Raw genomic sequence first — 20,810 nt, forward strand, 5'->3', positions numbered from 1 at the left:
GCGCTCGAGGGTAGCGTCGACGATATGTCCGTGGTCAATAACAGCGGTGTCAGCAGCTGGTGCGACCACGCATGCGCTGTATGCCCCAGCTTGTAGGGATGCGCAGACGAAGAAAACCTGTTCGAGCAACAGAAGCCGCAGATTAGGCGACGTTGCTTTCGCAGTGCTGCCGTGCCCACTCATATATATATATATATATATATATATATATATATATATATATATATATATATATATATATATATATATATATATATATATATATATATATATATATATAAATAAATATATATATATATATATATATATATATAGTTGGGGCGTTAGCAACAATTAACAAAAGAAACAGCGTTTGTAGGGCCCACCAGAGAACTTAGGCGTACTGGAAGGCACTTAGAACTCCTAATAAATGCACGTTTTCAGCTTCGGATTTGTGTAGTGAAATAAACAAATACTATCTTATTCAATCGGTGACGATTGAAACTCAACGCAAACAGCTATGACATTATCCTTTTAATATTATTCATGTTTTTCGCTACGACCATGTAGTATGGGGGATTCTGTAGTAGGCCTAACGTACGGTATGGCTACAGTGAAGTATTGTGCCTACAGTAGTGCAACGTGAACAAGACCGTGAACAAGAATGAAAGAAATTATGTACAATGGGTGAAAAAAAAAACTAAATTACTTTTTGTACACTTCACAAGCGTGATGCTTCGTACGCAGAAATGACTAACCACATATATAGTGCACTGCACACGCTGTTCATATATTCGGCTGCTCTCCTTTTTTTCTACTGTGAAAAACGTGTCGGGCAGACGTTCTTGTCTCACGAAGCATAAAACAAACACAGTAAACACGTTAGCTACTGTCCAGCTGGTTTTTAGATGCGTGGAGTCACTTAAATCTCCAATTCTAAACAAGAAAATGTTGACATATCACAAGCATTACTTATGACATTAAGAATTACAACTGATGTACAGCCTTTCAGTGTGGTGTAGTGGGTACCCTGCCGGGCTCGGAAGGAGCAGTGCGTCTAGGAGTCGAAAATTCGAGTCCTACTTGATCCCTTTTGTCAAACTTTTTTCTATTCTTTTTGTCTTAGTGCTCGTATTTATCCATCCTTACGATCAGCGCACTAGCAAATGCGTCCAAAACCATTAAAATGCCCTTTATCGGCCCAAGTTGCGCTACTCTTTTTTGTGAGGTGTACTGCTACTTTCTTCAGGGGGAAAGGGGGGAGGCACGCTACTGTGCTTCGCGCACCGTTCTTCTGGGGAAGTTATTGCCCTCTGACTCAACAAGAGGTGATTTACTCCGGAAAAGAGAGTGAAATACGGGACAAGAAAGTAATCTCTCAAAGCACTCTCTTAGTTTTTACAGTGATCCTCGAATATAGCTGCTTTTTTGTGAAATCTACACGTACACTGTGTAGACAAAAAAATAAGAAAATCTGCAACACTTTTTGCACACAACGTTGATTGTCAATGTAATCATTGGGTGAAAGCAAAAAAAGAAAAAAAATTAGCACATCCCACGTACAGTGGGAATCGATGATATGCGAAGCATGAATGAGTAATGTTGTTAGGTCACTTTAAAATCAGCACAACGTTAAGAGGTGGAGGTAAATGAGGCCGTACATGACTTCCGTGTCACGATTATCATGTTTGCGTGTGTCGTTTACCTTCGTCATCCATTCACGTCACGTGATATCAAATTAAGTATATGTAGAGCTAGCGAAATGGCCGTGAGTACGCTATGAACGGGGTATGTTGTCATGTTCATACATGACGCGCTTGTCAGGATTATCATGTTTGCACCAGTCATGTATTTCGTCATCCATTGACGTCACGTAACACCTAATTTGGTATGTGTGGAGGTAGCAAAATGGCTGCGAGTGCATCTTGAAGGGCCCGATAAACTCCAACGTAGCGTTGACGTGCGCGCACGCTGGGCACAGTGACGGTACGTTATATAGCAAAACGCGAGCACTCTATAGAGCAACGCCAGGTGTGACCAGCGTCCATCGGCCTGGACCTATGGCAACCGGCGCAAAATGCGACATGCTGCGTTTCGCACCGATGCGTTACCCAGACAGCACTGCGTCTTCCTCTTTTCGTGACGGAGGGACACCGGACGCGCTCAAACGTGCATGCGTCAAAGCGACGCCGCATGGCGCACGGCTGCGAGTATATGGCAGGACCGGCGCCTGGCGTGGCAACGACGCGATGAAATAAACACCGGCGAGCACGCGCACCACGTCATGTCGAAATGTATTGGCGCCTTTACTGTCACATGTAGTCATGTCCTCACATGACACGCATCTCATGATTATTATGTTTGCACCATTAACATACCTTCCTCATTCATTGGCATCACGTAAATTAAATTAATTACGTAATGTAATGTAATTTGGCATATGTGAAGCTAGTGGAATGGCCGCGAGCGCATCATGAGTGTGGCATGAAGACATGTTGTTATATGACACGCATGTGTTGATTATCATATTTGGATGTGTTATTTAGCTATGTCGTTCGTTAGCACCGCGTCATACCGAGTTTGGTACATGTGAAGCTAGCGAAACGGCCGTAAGCGCATCAGGAGCGTGGCATGTACTCATGTTGTTACATGACACGCATCTCATGTTTATCATGTTTGCACCATGCAGTATCATACCTTCGTCATTCATTCGTGTCCCGTAATACTAAATTTGGAATAAGTGAAGCTAGCGAAACGGCCGCCAGCACCACATCACCTTGGCATGTGGTCACGTTGTTACATGACACCTATGTCATGATTATCAGGTTTGTACCAGTCACATACCTTTGTCATTCATTCACGTACCGTAACCCCAAATTTGGTAAATGTGACGCTAACGAAACGGCCGCGAGCGCATCATAAGCGTGGAATGTAGTCATGTTGTTACGTGACATGCATGTCATGATTTTTATATCAGGGTATGTCGCTTGTGTTCCCCACGCAATCACGCCATACCATACCAGTTTTGCAACATGACATGTGAACGAAACCCCCACAAAATCTGCAGGACCATGAAATTTAAATCATGACATTCATGACACACATAACGTGATTTTCATGTTATGACTAGTCAATTGTGTTCTACATACAGTCATGTTATGCCATACCAAGTTTGGTATCCATACCATTATCGAAATGGCCAGGAGAGCTAAAAGCCGTAGGTGGCTAGATAGACAGATAGATACGCTCAATGTCGCCGAAGTTCGCTAAGAAATGCTTCGCATATAGAAAAAACTACTTAGGTTGCTACTTGCTGACGGCCGTGTGAAATTGATTCCGGATAGCGTGAAATCTGCTGGGTATTCTGCACAACTATTTTGTGTAGTGCAAAACTCTTTTTTCGGCTATTTTTAATTTGGCACTAAGACGGTGGTCGGCACTCAAAACCTGGTTAGTTTAAAACATATACGTGACAGCAGCGCAGTCGAAGCAGGAGTGAACAGCAGCTATGCTACAACTGTGGGCTCGTGCTTAATTATAGGCGCCGATTGGTCTACTTTCAACATTCGTAGATTTGATTTAGCGTCAGCTCTACCCATGACTCTTTATCTTAAGGCATATGACCTCGATATATGACGGGGAGAAACTTTTCTCTTCCACAATTATGTGCGATGACATAAACACGCAACGGCACCGGTTGTCAATAAATTTGAAATCGGTAAGCTCTAAATCAATAAGTATCAAACATCCATTAGTTTGAAATATTTATGCGTGATGCTCTTCGCTAAGAAAAAAAAGCGGTTCTAATAACCTGCGCGTCTAACATACACAAGGATGCTATGTAGGAGACACAAGTACCCAGTAATAGTGGCGGACTACAGTAATTTGCATTAAAATTTCGAAACTAATAACTTTCACGTGGCTCGAAATATTACTTCATCGTGAAGCCTAATTTTATTCGCACCCTCATGCATCGAACCATGCACTTTTATTCTATGCCACGCGTTATATGCTAAACGCCTGCTAGGCACAGCACGCTTCTGCGGAGACAATCGCAATGTGAATAAGAATTGAGCATTACGTCTCGCACCCCTACTGAGCTAATATCGAAACCAACCAAACATTCTATAAACTGGGGGTTTAAAGAAGCGTTCATATCATACACGTTTCGAGTATGAAGTGTCATGCAACCAGCTGACAACTTGGACCGGCTTTCTCATCAGGCAGGTGTCGCTGTGGTCACAGACCCTACCGTGTCGGCATATGTAAAAAAAAAAACAGACACAGGAAGGGAGAATACTGCAAGACAAGCGCATTTGACCTCTGAAAGTTTATTAGCGAAATGACAGAATTACAAACAAAACTGCGAATACACGTAGTTAAGAATACTGCCTTGAGATCAGATAATTAATGTGAAGTTTATGCAGGTTCACTGATGGCCTTGCCATGCACACGTCACAGAACCTGTAATTGTAGAAGGCTTCAACCGTCTTAACCACGCGTGTTGCGCATTTTTCGTATGACATTGTGCGTGTATTTTGAAATATATAGTGCAGTTTTGAGGCGTTTTCTTGTGTATTCTTCCTTCGTGCCCTGTTTTTATGCCAATACCCATACCAACTCACCGAACGCCATGATATTTTTAAAGCGGACCCTACATATTCAAGCTGTGCTTTTCATTAGATACACAGGTCAACATTTCGGGAATCTTCACAAGTAGTGTTTGATAACATCAGCTAACATGAGAATGTGTGCACACACGAGATATTTCAAAATTAGCAGATACGGTTCATTTTGTGTCAGCATTCAGCTTGCAATGCTACTGTTAAATTTTTTTTGTCCACAGCGGAATGACAGAACATGACCACACAGTTCGCGAGAACGATAGTTTAAGTGTACGATAAACGAACAAATAAATTACCTACCCTCCACGATGACGTCCACGTCATCCGGGTGACTGTAGTAGCGCGGATCGATGATCGGATCGTCCATGGGGTCGAGAGAGCGCAGCTTGACGAAACCCCGAGACTTCGGACGCATCACCATCGGGATCATCTGGAAGGACGGCTCATCGCGGAACGGCTTGTAGTATTTATCGTACACCTGCGTGACCCCGCGTGAGATATCTGACAAACAAATCACAAAGATAGGAAATCGTAAATTCAATAAAACAATGTAGGGAGTGACATATCTAGTTCAAATTAGTTCACATTTGATCGAACATAAACAGCGAAATTGCTCAATGAACTTAAAAAAAGAAAAAAAAACACGCAAGCTACCCCAACCAAAACCTGAGTGAGATCGCGAATAATGATACAGAAAACCAGACAACCAATGTGGCGAAATTAGAGCTGTAAACACACTGTGTATTTGTGTAGTATTATATGCATATTCACATACATAGACACATGATAAAAAGGCATACAACCTAAAGACAGCGGAATAAACCGAGAAAAAACGACCCAAATTTATTGAGACCATTACTCTAATGAGGACACCATGTGTTTTTACAGCATGCTTGTTGCTATATACACTTTGCCCCGGTAGACGTAGTAATAGCAGACGTCACACAGGTCACGTGAACAGATGACAAATGAACAAAGAATTCAATGAACCGGAGTGGTGAACATAACATTGGTGATAATGATACTAGAAATCACAATGCCTTTTCCCACAATGGTGCCCCTGCATCTTCGCTGTTCGACAGTTCTGTGGATGTGCGACTGGCTCAATTTATTTCATAAACTCCAAGAGGGCTTCTCCTCATCCGCGACTCTAAACTTCAAAAAAAAAAGTTCGCGTGACTTTTTCATGTAGTTCTAACTTGAAACATAGATAAGACTCCCTTTGAAGGGGAACCTAAACTCTTCTTGGGGTGGGGGTTCATTATAACTCTCATCTGCGAGTCATGTGACCAGGAGTTCCTATTCAAAGACAGTCGTACACATTGGCGAGTCAAGATTAAACGAAGCGTCACACAAACTTTTCTTTTCTCTTTAGCGTGCACATGTCTTAAACCTATTAAAATGTGTGTATTTTAACACAATCAAGATATAGAGAAAGCACGTTTGCTAGCACGCAAACAAATACCACAGTGTTTAAATCGTTTTCTGTAGAAAACAGTTTCTACAAGCAAAAGCAATCACAGCTTTTATTGCCAAGCTCTGATCTTTAACAAACGGACAAAACTATAGTTATATTACGAGACACGGAAGCGAAAGTGATGTTTAAGTTACCAACCATACAAGTCGTGCTTAACTATTCAGTTGAGCTAAATTGTTCGTGTAAAACACAAAGTGGTTACAACTTCATGATAGTGAGGACTGGGAAAAACTTTTCTGCCTATAATGTAGGTCAACCTGAAGAGTGGTATATATTCTAATGCAGAGCAAAGTATGGGTGTAAAATGTTAAAACTTCAAATGCATACACTTCTAAACCACCGAACTAAGAACCATAACATCAAGTTTTTTGGCAAAGAACGAAAAGAACAGCGTTCAATGTTTGTATCAGGATGTGATGTGAATACTATTTTCTAAGCGTGCGTGGCAACCTCCTTCTTTAACCCCAATATGAAGCACCCTCTTGTTTCATTAGAGTATTGTTAGCTGCACGCTTCTGTGATATCTTGTGTTGTGAGGGATGAGGGCTGTACGTAAGATCTTTCACCTTCCCTCTCGAACATTTTTGCGCTGCATGTTCAAGTTGGGCTACCCTTGACTCTCGTTCCTCGTTATTTCCTAGCGCAAAAACACCCCCACTTTTGTGGCTTTTAATACAAAAAGCTGTTGTTGCAGAATAAAGCTCCATTCAATTTAAATCATCTCTACGCGATGGTCACGACACCTGCATACCTCCTGCTTGAGCCCCTGTCCGGTCAGATATGTCTCGACGAAGGCCGAACTGGGTGGAACTCCAATCAGCATGATCTCCACGTCCGGATAGTCGTCACTGGCATTCGCGTACTTGGTCTTGACAAAAGCAAGGGCCTCTGCTCCGGCAGGCAGAGTCCAAGGGCCTGCATAGCAGCACCAAAGAGCATATTTTTCAGAATTTTCTCATCATTGCCTGATAAACACAGTTATACGAACAATTTAGACTAGACAGGTGTCATGCGTTCAAGTTTACGCGTTCTGAGTACTTCGGAAACATCAAGTTTTCAATCAGTGACGGCCTTATCCTGAATGAATGTACTTGACTACGATTAGGAGAGAAAATGAACGAACACGCGTGAAAAACACAACATAATTTTAAACCAAAGAGGCTAGATTTAAATACTGGAAGAACCCTAAGCTTCGCCTTCAAGAGCTGAACGTGATAGCGATTCTGATGGTCGCAGCGCCTCCAACGGACGGTGGAGACGGTGCCACCACCAAAAGCCTTCTAGGAGGTGTTGCCCCACCACACCACGCGCCTGTCACTCTCAGTGGCGGTGACAGTGAGAATGGAACTCTAGCTCAGTCGGGCCGTATCGGAGACGCCTTTCCACTCGCTAGCCGTACTTCGCTTCTCAATGAAGACTTAAGCTACGCCCCAAGAAAGCTGAATTGCAGAGGTCTCTTATAACGTGCACTGTTACTCCTTTTATGATCAGACGCAGAAACTCGCCCGACAACAAGTTCCTCCAATATATCGCTTACGGACAATGCTGCTTTGTCGCTCGCAACGGGTGACGCCGACAGCGCATATTTTTTAAATGAAACGAGCCATTCGAAGTGTTTGCGTTTATAATAGAAATGTATGTTGTCCTTTTGTTTCATCGCGAATGTTGTTTAAGTAGTATTTTAATTGCCAATGATCGTCAGTGCTTTTAACATATCTTTATCCCTAAAGCAATCGCAGAAAGAAAGCGCGAACGCCTGTTAGCCCTACATCTTCTTGCTTTCAGTTTCTTAGAAGAACTGCGAAAAAAAAACGTAAGCAGAGGGAGAAACGCACAACAAAAGCACGTGCTAACGAATGAAATAATATTTAAAAAATTCTGAAACGTAGAAAAAGTACGTGGATTGCAATAAATAGCGAAAAGGAACTACATTTGCGCATCAAGGCATGTACCCAAACTTTACTTCCTGCAATGAGTCTGGGCAACGCAGAAAATGAAGTAAGCATCAACAAACCGCAGATATTTATCTAGCCAAGACCGCTGTAGTATTGTACGAAGCAGATATTGAGTACGCACACATGTTGTTTCTTTATGTTGCTCAATCAAGAAATAGTAGTTTGTCGCTGGTTATATTTTTGTTTTTTTAATAAAAGTTATGTTATAACGCATGCTTCTGAACCCCTTTCGTGAACGTTTATTGGTACAGTTCCTCTTATTTTGATTAGCAACTGTGCGAGCAGTCTATTGTGTAAATTCTGAATTCAGTAGTACATTCCGCGCCCAAATCCCGCCCACACTAACAACGGAGGAACCCATAGACAGAACGGATGCCGCTCCCATGTTCTTCATGTTCAGTGTGAACGTGATTTTGGCGCAGAATGGACTATTTATTCCAGACGCTTACCAACTCGCGCAACAGTCTTTGAAAGTCGGTTCTCACCAGTGTTGTAGCGGTAGTAATCCAATGCCGCCCTGACTCCCGACACACCGACGTTGTATGGATCCCGCACGTGTACACCGATACCACCGACGATCACATGGTCTTGGAGATCGCTCCCCACTGGCAGGTCAGCAAGCACGGGAATCTGCAAGCACGTGTGGAGAAATATTTTTTTTTTCAGTTGATTGAAAATATGGCGTGAGTGTGTGCAAATTTCAGTCTATTATTGACAATATAGTGAATTATTTATGTCTATATTGAGTTTGTTTCTATACGGGAAACCACAATGCATAACATATTGAGACCGAACTTTGTGTCTGTACAAGTTGATAATTTCTACTTTAATGCAAATTGCACTAGTATTTTGCTTGCTTTGTTTCACTGTGTTGTCGTACTGGTGGCGTTTGCATGGGTCCCACTCACATTAAATTTTTTCTTATAGTTTCCTGGGTTACTTTGTTAAAGTAGGCAGCCCTTTAAGTTTCAAAGTTATTGGCTTCGCGAAGAAAGAAAGAGATGCTCACTCAGCTCCGAATTATCGTGTCGCTGAATCTGCGAATAACTTAGGCGTAAAGCTCATACATGTTATGTACAAAAATAACAAAGCGTAATATTGCTTGCGTTAAAGCTACACTGAAGTCAAATACGAAGACAACGTTCTATGTAGAAATATTGCTTTATAAACCTTGCAGTGCTACTGTTGTGCCAAGGAAGGTATTATTTTGTTATGAATTACGTTGTATCAATCCGCATCGCGTCAAAACACTTCAAATAACCCGCCTGAAGTGGTCTTTCTGACGTCAGCGTTACAATGTCCAAAGTTGCTCACCTTTTCTGTGCGGCTACCGATGTTAGTAGCAGTATGCGAAAGCCATAGCAGCAAGAATGGCCAAAGAACAATATTCTTCTTGATTGGCTAAACTGAACCCCGCTAGACGGCACCACTAATCCAGCCTAAGAAGGCGAAAAGAGAGTTTTTGGACAACTTACTCCATTCCCCATGGTAACGCCAGGTGGTTATTTTTCTGTATATCAAGCATAAACAATCAAGAAGCACTTGAAAACTTCTCTTGATGCACGCAAGGTTCTTTTTGATTGCATATACGCAACTAATTGAAGACGAATGATTTCATGTCAACGGGATTATTTCTGAAATGTCTTTTTCATGGCGCATGCCGTGTGCTACATTTAGCTAGATTTACCGGTAAGTACACAGTGCGGTTCATATTATTGCCGCTTGAGACTTTAGCATACATTGCTCTTTTTTTCAGAGACAAATTGTTATTTGCCTTTAATTTCCTGTTAAGTGTAATGATTCTTAGATGCGTCGCATTGCGCATAAACATCGCAAAACGTGCAGAAGTATGTTACCATGCTTATATTTACGAACCTTTCCAGTATACTCCAGGAAAGAAGGTAATACTCAGCTTCTGACAAAAAAAATTGGTAGAACCCACGTAAGTGAGAATCGACGTTATGCGGAGCATGCGGAGGGAAGGTGACCTAGTTGCAATTGTTTATATTGATCGACACGTCATGAAATGACGCTAAGTATAGGTAAAAGTTTTGCGCGCACAGACTTATGTTGAAGAGTTGCAGATATTTAAATAAACAGTTGTTTGCACTTGCGCAACTATGTCAACTGGAACACGCGTGTTAGCAACGCCAGAAGCTGATATGAAGCGCTGATGCTTGCGAAGATGCTGGCCCTGGACACTTCTACATAAATCAACTTCAGCGCATGGCACCTAACCACAATTGACGTTAACCCGACGTGACGGCTGCCTCAAAGGAGTGCATATGTAATTTTTATAATATTAGGTTGGCAGCACTGCAACCACTACGGACGTTTCACGAAGATTAGCGTCTATTTGAAAAGTGGTTCCGAGAACTGGCGTAGCTCTGTGGTAGAATGCTTGACTGCCACGCAAAACGCTTGGGTTCGATTCCAGCTGGGACCCTGCGATTCATTCTTTGCGTTCATCGGGGGTGTCAACGCAGCTTATGTCAGGTTTTTCTTAACACTGACATTTATTCTATGCCGTCGTTGAGTCGGTGCTACCGGTGTTCTCGTCGGTCCCGAGTAGATACTAAGTGTCGATCACCTGTGATACATACCATTGGCACATACCCACCCGTGGGTATGTACCACTGTCTGACGGGAAGTGTTTGACGGCGTACGCGACTGGATTGTGATATTGTTAATGTCTTGACCAGCGCGTCGTGTTCGTCAAACCATGTAACCCTCCCATGCTAATCTTTGCTCACGCTATGTTAAAGAGCATTTTAAAAAATGTGTCATAAATAATTGATTGCTTCATCCACTGTTGGAAATTAGCGCCATGCTTTATGGATACATTAAGACTTTGAGGTCACGTTCTTGCGGGTGGTTCATCAATAATTGCTAGCTATGCTATTATATACTAGCATTATATCTCTGTATGGGTAAACTAACGAACGAGTAAAGCAATGTAAATACGCAATTGACGAACCAATGGTTATGACAAAACGAAAAGCATATTGTCCAACCTTGAGTTCTTTGAGATGATCCTTGGGTCCGACACCGGAGAGCATGAGAAGTTTGGGCGAATTGGCCACACCTGCCGACAGGACGACCTCTCGCGCGGCCAGCGCGGTATGCTCGGCACCATCCTTCAGGAATGTGACGCCCACGGCACGCTTTCCCTCAAAAAGAACCTTCAGAAAACAAAGTAATGCATAATCTTCCTCTGAACACAGTTTGAAACTGTTTTTTTTTCCGCATTAAGGGACTGTTACGACGTGCTACCCTCACCACTTTTTCTCGTATACTGGTGTCTGGTATACAGCTTTTTCTGGCATACTGGTGTCTGCGAGCATTATTACCTATAAACTATAGGGATTTCCTTCAACATGTAGATTCTTCTTCTAACCTGGAGGTTCTAGAAACACTAAGCGCTAAGCTTCAATCAAAATTCATCGCTGCAATCCTAAATATGTAGTCGACCACTGTTGAGCCTTCACGCGCTCATTGAGACATACCTGCCACACAGACCACACTACGACCGCTGAGCATGCACAAGGTGAAACAGGTTCAGGTATACAGCCCCAAAAGCGTCACTGCGAGCTCACTTTTGTCGCCATTGAGAAGAGAGAGATGTGCAGATTCGGTCTTTCGCCGGCCACGGGAATCACAAATGCTTTTGACGTTGACCAGCGTTCCTTGCCGCGCATCGTGAACTGGTTCGGACAGAAACCTGCAACACAAGTGCTTGATTACCGGCAGCCACTCATAAAACCATTGCTTTGCGTATTTTGTCTTTATGTGCACGTGTAAGTAGTACGCTCTCTTTTTAAAGCAATCATGTATCACCAACTCGCCCGATTAACCTTACTGACAATTAAGGCCGAATGTTTAAACTTTTGCTGATTTGCAACCACGGCTGGGCAGATATATCAAGAAAAGCATTTCGAAATACAGATATCGAAAAACATGTGGTGGAGGCGCAAAATAGAGATATCGAAATTATTTTCCTTTGTCACAACAGGATATTTCCAAAAACTTGTGCAAAAATACCAAACATGTTCGCTAAAGTCACTACAACAGTAAAAAAAGAAAAAAACAAAACGGGATGCTTCTCTGGATAGATGACTGCGAAATCAAAGCTTAAAAGGCTACCAACAGCCAAACTCTGCGCATTCGTGATCACGCTGGTTTGACCAAAATAAACTAAGCGCAGCGTAATGCGCTCTATACCACCCTTTTTATTTTAATAAGAGCAATGCTCCTAAAGAACCGGACCAAGTTAACGCGTTCATGAGTAGATATAGATATCATTAATTTTAATTCTGGCAGCCTGCGTAAACACTTCATAGAAATCTATAGTGTCCGTTCTTCCTATAGTAGCTCTTTTTCAACTATCGCCGTAACAAAAATATCGTTATCAGTTGTTGACGAAAATCTCTATTGCTTCCCAAATCGCAAGTTGGAATAATGTAATACACCAACTAGCAGTGATTGTGCTCCAGCCATTTATATATCTCCTGATCTTTCTTGTAGGAGAAGACATGTTTTGTAGTTGTCTGTAACTAATTGTGAATTAGTTTGTATTGAAATAGCTATTTATTCTCCATCTTGCGACCACAAAGATTTAATACATGGTTGAATTTCCGAATCTCCCTCATAGTCAGTCGAAGATTTTTTTTAATTTTGAGTACGTCCTATTTGCCATTACTTTTGAGAATAAAACTACAATTACACGGGTGATGTCAACACTGATCTACTCAATTACACTTCACCTATTGTTTTTAATTACACCAGTTTACTGCAAAGTTTTCAGTACCAATTCCTAATTATGTTCCTACATGGCAAGTTCCCAGTGGTGCTGGGACGCTGATTGATAATGCTTTCTCCAAATCGCTAATTTCACTAGAGGTGATGAAAGTTCTTTGCATTGACATTACCGATCATTGTCTATCGATTTTACGCTTCAATTACCAACCTCATTGATGTCTGATTCCACAATCCAAATATATACTCACTAAATGAAGATTCACAACTGCCATAGTCGATTTGGACAGGACTAAGGTTAAACCTCGAAATGATCCCCAGAAAGCATTTTCTAAATTTTTCTTCAGTTATATCACATATTCAAGCATTTGCGTGTGTGAATGTTTGAAAAAACTTGAGCGCTTTCTAACGGCGTTGTTTTGTAATGGCGTATGACTGTTTTGTCGTTTGCAAACTACTAATTTGCGGTGATGTCGAGGAAAACCCTTGGCCCACCCAGAAGGAACTGTACGAGCAACTACTTGACGGTCAGACAGAAACGCGAAAGGAACTACTTGAAATTAAAACACTGTTTTCTGAGCTGAGAGAACAGATGCTTGACTTTAGGCGTACTGTAGAAAATATAGCGACTGAGCGCTCAGCACAGCATGAAAACACCCATCAATTGCATGTCACATTGAAATCATTTGAACACGCAATGTCTTTTCAAACTAAAAAGCTAACAGACCTTGAAGACCACAGCAGACATTCAAATGTGTATATTTATGGAATACCTGAGACCTCACCAGAATCAGAAGAGGAACTAAAGGACAAGGTTACGAAGGGTCTTTTTCAAGAAAAACTTCAGGTTAAATCTGAATCTGTTGGGCGTATTCATCGACTGGGTAAGCACGTAGGAAAGCGGCCTGTAATAGTGTATCTGCAAGACTTTACAGAAAAGAAAGAGATAATGAAAAACGCAAGCAAACGGAAGGGCTCAGATATCTTTGTTAAGAATGATTACTCAAAATCAACGCTAAAAAAACGCAGTCTGCTCTGGCACAACACAAAGGCCGAGACAGAACAAGGAAAAAGAATCAACCTGAATCATCATAAACTAAAGATCGATAACGATATGTATTTTTGGGATCAGGTGCAAAATAGGTGGGTAAAAATGACCGGCTACAAGAACACCGCACCCCAGCAGTCTAAAACTTGATGCAATGTGCCTGCGCACAAGCAACTTCGTCTACCTAATTTGACTGCGTGCAGTGTTATGGATAAAAGCGAGCCCCTCGAAATCCTATTACTGCCGTACGATCCTCACAATACTGTTATAACTGAGACGTGGTTACATGAACAGGTGAATGATGGCGACAATTTTCCACCTTCCTATACGGCTTTTCGTAAGGAAAGGCAATCAAGGGGAGGTGGTGTGGCCGTCCTGATCCAACAAAAATTTGATGCTGTCTTAATGGATGATGTACCGGAGCTTGAATGTATCTGTAATAATGTAACTTTGTAGGGCCACTCATTCATCGTATGAGCATTATATAGACCGCCGGACTCAACTCTTGAATACCTATTAAAACTAAAGGAACACATGTCTAAATACCATGGCAACAAAGTTCTTTTAATTGGCGATTTCAATCTCCCCGGAGTAGATTGGGAGCGTTTCGAAACCTTTACAGCCAATATCAGCAATGTAAATGCAGTGTTTGACATCATGCTCGCACATAATTTGGTACAATTGGTTCATGAACCAACGCATTATCAGGGTACTGCTAGGTCTATCTTAGATCTGGTATTTATTCCCCGTTAATTCAGTACACATACCGTAGTATTGATCAAGGGCTGTCTTATCACCACCTTGTGTCAGTTTCTATCCCTCTAGTACTGCTTTCGGAAACTGCCAACTTGTCCTTTCATTGTGTGAAAGACTATACACATGCCAATGATGCATGCATTATCGAGCACCTAGAAACCTGTCTGATAGATTTTGTAGCTACCGATGTTTGTAGATTGTGGGACCAATTCAAACGCATATGCTTCTACTGTATTGAAAATTTTATACCGCAAACGTAAAAAGGTGCATAAACATACGCCCTGGATGACGCAAAGCATCATTCATCTCAAGCGTAGAGTTAAAATATTAAAGAAAAAGGATGCTGACCGCAAAGTTATAGCTGACGCTCTAGATAGCTTGCACATGCCGTACACACCTCGAAGAAATACTACTTCAATACGTCACTCGCAAACTTCATAACGAATGATCCAAAGAAGTTTTGGAACTATATTAGCGAAAAAAAGACACCCATATCACAGGTTTTTGTCAAGGGTTCAATGGTATCTGATCAGGCTGCCATTGCTCAGCACCTCAATGAGTATTTTCACGGTGTATTTTCCACTTCTAGTGCTTCCCCATCTGTCATAAATGTGGGCAATGCTGCAAATGTAAACTTCATTTCTTATTATGATGTCGTTGCTTTGTTGTTGAACTCAAAGACTAAGGCTTCTTGCGGTCCCGACAATATCCCCAACATACTTCTACGTTGCTTTGTAGACTCTGTTGCAAAATATTTACTCATCATTTTTCGAGTCTTTATGTTGTCAGCGGAATCGCCAGATGACTGGAAGTCGGCACGAATAGTGCCTATGTTAAAGAAAGGTGACCGTCTAGTACTACATAATTATCGACCAATCTCCTTAACATCATCATGCTGTGAGCTTATCGAACACATAATAGCTCATAAATAGAATGAATTCTTAGAAGAATGCTCAGTTTTAATATTTCATCAACATGGGTTTCGAAAAGGATTTTCTACTACAACACAAGTGGTTACTATCGTTCATACCATTGCAGCTTGTCTTGATGCTAACGGCCAAATTGACGTAATATTCTTAGACTACAGTAATGCATTCGACAAAGTTCCACACGATCAACTAATTATAAAGCTTCGGTTAGTTGGCATACCAGAAATATTTATCTCCTGGATCTCAGCTTATCTACTCAATCGAAACCAATATGTTCAGGTAGGAGAAAAACAATCGGGCTGCCTTCCGGTGACTTCTGCCGTTCCGCAGGGGAGCGTACTAGGCCCCCTTCTGTTTCTGGTGTACATTAATGACATTGTCAATGTAATTAGCACCCCGGTACAAATTTGTCTATTTGCTGACGATGGTGTTTTGTTTAGAGATGTAACCTGCGTTAGTGACCAATGTGACCTTAATACTAACTTAGGCAATGTATCAATATGGTGTGAACAATGGGGAATGCTTCCTAATGCAAACAAATGTGTGTATCTCTCCATAACGCGCAAAAAAGTCCCATTAAACTACACATACAATTTAGCTGAAGCACCTTTACTTAAAGTAGCCTCCTATAAATACTTAGGCTTTACGTTACAAGTACCTTATACTGGAGTTTGCACATAAATAACATCTGCTCTGCCGCTTTCCGTAAATTATGCCTTCTCCACCACAAGCTCAAGACTGCTCCGCCTAGTGTTATACGCCTCTCCCACTTTTTCTTAATTAGGCCTAATCTTAAGTACGCCTTCATAGTTTGCGATCCCCACACAAAAATTAACGTTCAAAACCTAGAAAGAATTCAAAGAAAAGCAGTACGATTCATATATAGTAAATTATTGTCAACCGACTCCCCTACTGCATTACTAACGGCAAATGGTATAGAACTATTACAAACTGAAAGAAAAAAAAAGTCTGCTACAGTTTCTTTCAGACATAGTAAACCACAGGCTATCCTTAGACACCGCAGCATACGTATCACCCTTGTCAAGCAGACCCACTCGATACCACTAGCCTCATTCCCTAACATAAATCTTCGCAAGGACTGATGCTTTTCGGTACTCCCTCTTTCCACCAACATTAGATGATTGGAATAAACTAACCCAAGCATTTCCTCAACGCCCTTGACCATTTGTGTAAATATTATTCTTCCATGACTTCCTTAGAATTGTATTATCACCTTGTTGTTCAATTGTTACTTTTTTTAAAAAGTCATAACCCCTCTGCCTTATATGCAAATAAATTTTGTAAAAAACGCTTTGCAACCTTGTTTCATTCTGTTATTTAGTGTGTTCCATGTATGCTCACCCTACTTGGACGTTTTGTCCGCAGTGTTTTATAAATAAATAAATAAAATAAATAAATAACCCATGTGTCTCAAACCTATCAGCAGCTTTACGCAAGCACTATAATCTCTAGAAAGAAATCCTAAAAAAATTAGCCATTTAATAATAAGTTCATTGACTGCTCAAAAAACTTACTGTATACAGTAAACCAACAGTTCAAAGCTACAGAACATTCATTTCTCTAACAAAAATATGGCCAACAGGTACCTAACAACGTGACCTTAAAATGGAATATTGTAAACTTCTAAACGAAAATTCTAGACCCCAGGTATCCAGAATTATGTTTGATAATAATGAATATGACGTGCCCAACCACATAGTTGACGCTTTCAGTTCCTACTTTCCTAGCGTTCATTCACCCTCTCCCACACAAATCCCACTCCACTTAGACGTCTTCCACATTCTTTTTTCCTCTTTCTCACCACTCTTGAAAAAATACATGGTGTAATACAATGTCTGAAATCCACCTGTGCAGGTAATCATGAAGTCCTACCTACTCATATATTATGAATTTCGCTTTGTCTTTTATTACTACTTTGATATTGTGGACTGGCGAGTTTCCTAATCAATCTAAAAATGGTAAAGTAATCCCCGTTCCTAAAATTGTTCATAACACAACGATTCATATTTCTGACCTGTATCGGTTACCGCAAAGGCCATCTATGTAAGCCACCCGGTCTGGCTAGTCTTTCAAGCACTCCCAGCGCGCAAGCGATAAACACCAGTCCTTCCATGGCCAATGCACGTGTCGGTGTCATTGCATACGTGGTGTCAGAAGCGACCAGATCACCACGCTGGGAAATGACTGAGCTTTCGCCCCAAGAGTCATTGCGTTTCAAGGATAATGTGGCGGATTTGCTTCAAGCTGCGGGTTGAGCTGTACTTCACTGCCGCAGGATTCTCGAAACCGTGAAAGCACGGCAGCCGCGCCCAGATAGCCACCATCTTGCTTCACATGGCGGGCCAGGAGGCGATTGACGTTTACAACACTTTTGGCCTCAATGAGGAAGAAAAAGCAAGACTATAGCAAGTGATTGCAAGCATTCGAGGCATGCTGCTTACCCCAGAGCAACAAAACGTTCGAGCGCTACGTATTCCAGAGCCACACGCAGACCAAAGCTGAGCCCTTCGAACAGTTTTAGCGGGACCTGCAACTGAAATCGAAGAGCTGCAACTTTGAAAACCTCCGGGGTCAATACTGCATGATAGCGTACGGCACATCTAGTAAAGCATTGAGAGAAAAGCTTCTAGGCAAAAAAGACTTGAAGCTCAGCACAGCTGACGAGTGTGCAAAGGCTGAGAAAACCGCTGCCATACAAACCAAAGCGGGGAGTAAAAGCAATAGCGCAGACGCTGTGACGCAAGAAAAAAAAAAGAAGCACCAAAAACGCTTGAAGGACTCACGTGAAGGGCGCACCAAAAAAAAGACATGAGGTATAGATTGATAGATATGTAGGGTTAAAGTCCCAAAACCACCATGTGATTATGAGAGACGCCGTAGTGGCGTCTGTATGTATTTCTATATATTCTATATATTCTATATTATATCTCTATAATTACTCTTCCTAAATGTCTGTTCTCCACTAATTTCATTCTGTACCTGATGACACTACAATATTTGACTGATAAAAACATTTGACTTCTCACTGAGTAGCTAAGCACTGACTCAAAAAATGTTTCAAGTTGATGCAGTGCTAACTTGTTAACTATTAAAGCAATCAAGACTAATTTTTTTGCAATTTTGTAGCGTAAAAATGCTCACCATCATTTCAGTTGTTTTTTTTTATTTTTGGCTCCTACTATAATTTTTCGCGTCTCTGTTTCTCTTTTCTTGAATTTTTTTACTCTTAAAACCTAAAATACATAGATGACATTTCTCACATCAAAAAGAAAATATCGTACGATACCCGCGCTCTAATTGAGACTCATTCTTACTTCACATACGTCATTGCACGGGCACTGTACTGCTCATTCGTTTATTCTCATATTAGCTATTATGGCATATTGTGCTTGGCTAACCCCATAAACACTCATTTGTCTTCCCTTAAAGTATTACAAAATTGATTGATTAGAATCATTACTTACAAATTACGCTTTTTAGTGGTATATGCCTTGAGCATGATAAGAATAGTTTAACCATCTCAGAGCTCCTCATTAATAGGTTAGGCATCATATTCTCTAAATACATAACCAAGACACTACCGCCAATTCGCTTTTTATCAACTGACCTGATTACCCATATTAATACTAGATATCTAAGTAAAAATAACGTACTCTTGGTTAAGGTACCCAAGAATGGTGGCAAACTGACTGGCGAGTTTACATTGATATCATTAAAGACTACACTACCAGCTCTCTACGAAAAATGCAAAACACATCAATTCGAGACAAAACTAAAATCACACATGCCTAGTAATACTGTTCCTTTTTATAGCTTCATTTTGTTTAAATTTCAGCATTATATGTATTAAAGCGTTTTGTATTTTCTTCCTGTTCTACTCATCACTTCATATTGTTTCATTGTGCATTTTTTGTTTTCATTTCGTACGTTTTTTTACTCTTCTGCTACAAACGTGTTTATTTCGTACTTATTATTAGTGCTTATGTTGGTACAAACACTATGTTTCACCACAACCAAACCTTAACAGGAAGTCTCGATACAGTTCTCGACCTTGAGAGCTTCTTATATATACTTAACATTCTTTCCATTCTTGTGTTGGTAATAATCAAAAATAGTGAGCCTGATTCTGCAACAGAGGTGTAGAAATGCATATACTATAGAATGCTAATACTACACAATGTTTTTTTTTTGTTTCAAGAATGATAATGCCCCGCAAAATTATTTATTCGATGCAGCTTACTATTGTGCACAATATCTCACTGCAGTGAAACTGTGAAGAATATTGCTCGAATCATTTGCGGACATCAGTAAACTAATTGAAAGTATGCATTCATTTTAGGCTTATGATCTATTTTACGATATGTTGGAGGAGCAGCTCCTATTGCCTCTCATTTGGAAAACGTTGATCTGGCCTCAACACAATGCTAGCAAAATGACTTGATGCCTGAAGAAAAATTCTCGTCAGAGAGTGCCATGGGACGCGTAATTCGTTGACAGAGAGTAACGAGTCTGCCTACGCTATTCTCTCATCATGTGCGTGCTTTACCACATGGGCGATTATGTGCGTGCAGGGATTCTTAACCACAGTTATGGTAATCGGTTTAATGGCTTGGCTTGGCTCAACAAAAACTCGTCAGTGCTTATTCGTACAAAAAATTAACAGAATATCCGTTTCTTGCAGAGGATCACATTACAATGCATACGTAATAAAAGAAGTATTTCCATACTAACACACAATTGCATTTTCGAAATATACCTCCGTATCTAAATAGAGATTTTCAGACGTATCTCTAAGACGCCGTTGTGGTACACTTATATGGTGGTACGGCGTGTATCTCTGCTTGCAGCTTATCATTCGTTGGAAGTCTGTCAACATGTCTTTCAAAGTTAGTTCAAAGCTTTTACGTGCGATATAGTGGTGATTGTTGTGCGCATGGTGGTGGTAGTTGTGGGGTTGCCACAGACGGGGTTAACCAAACTTGAGTGGCCGGCAACTGCTCCGCCTGAGGATCTCTTCAATTTTTGGGGCCCGTCGCCAAACGTCATAGAGCCCAGTGTCTCGTAGAAAAACGATAAAATTACGTTGCGCACTCCTCGTTGTCCTTCAGGAAAAAAAAGACACATTTGAGTGTCCTGTGTCTATGGCAACCTTTTTGCAAGCTCTGATAACTGTTTATAAACTATGTCCACAAAGAACGTTTGCTGCCCGCTAGCGCCATTCTCTCAACATCAGCTATTACGCTAACGGTATACTATAACTGTCTA

The 20,810-nt window shown here is 41.1% G+C and overlaps 1 protein-coding gene across 1 annotated transcript in view; it reads right to left on the minus strand.

Moving 5' to 3' along the window:
- The window catches only part of LOC119159804 (4-pyridoxate dehydrogenase), a 238,775-nt gene that overhangs the window by 37,245 nt on the left and 180,720 nt on the right, over positions 1-20,810 (minus strand). Inside the window, exons 5-9 of the mRNA XM_075891024.1 lie at positions 11,633-11,757; positions 11,051-11,218; positions 8,522-8,666; positions 6,833-6,996; positions 4,905-5,082 (exon numbers count right to left, since the gene is read on the minus strand). Coding sequence (XP_075747139.1) covers positions 4,905-5,082; positions 6,833-6,996; positions 8,522-8,666; positions 11,051-11,218; positions 11,633-11,757 — 780 coding nt within the window. The remainder of the gene's footprint in view (positions 1-4,904; positions 5,083-6,832; positions 6,997-8,521; positions 8,667-11,050; positions 11,219-11,632; positions 11,758-20,810) is intronic.

This window comes from Rhipicephalus microplus, chromosome 3 (assembly GCF_043290135.1).
Source record: "Rhipicephalus microplus isolate Deutch F79 chromosome 3, USDA_Rmic, whole genome shotgun sequence".
Lineage (NCBI taxonomy): Eukaryota > Metazoa > Arthropoda > Arachnida > Ixodida > Ixodidae > Rhipicephalus > Rhipicephalus microplus.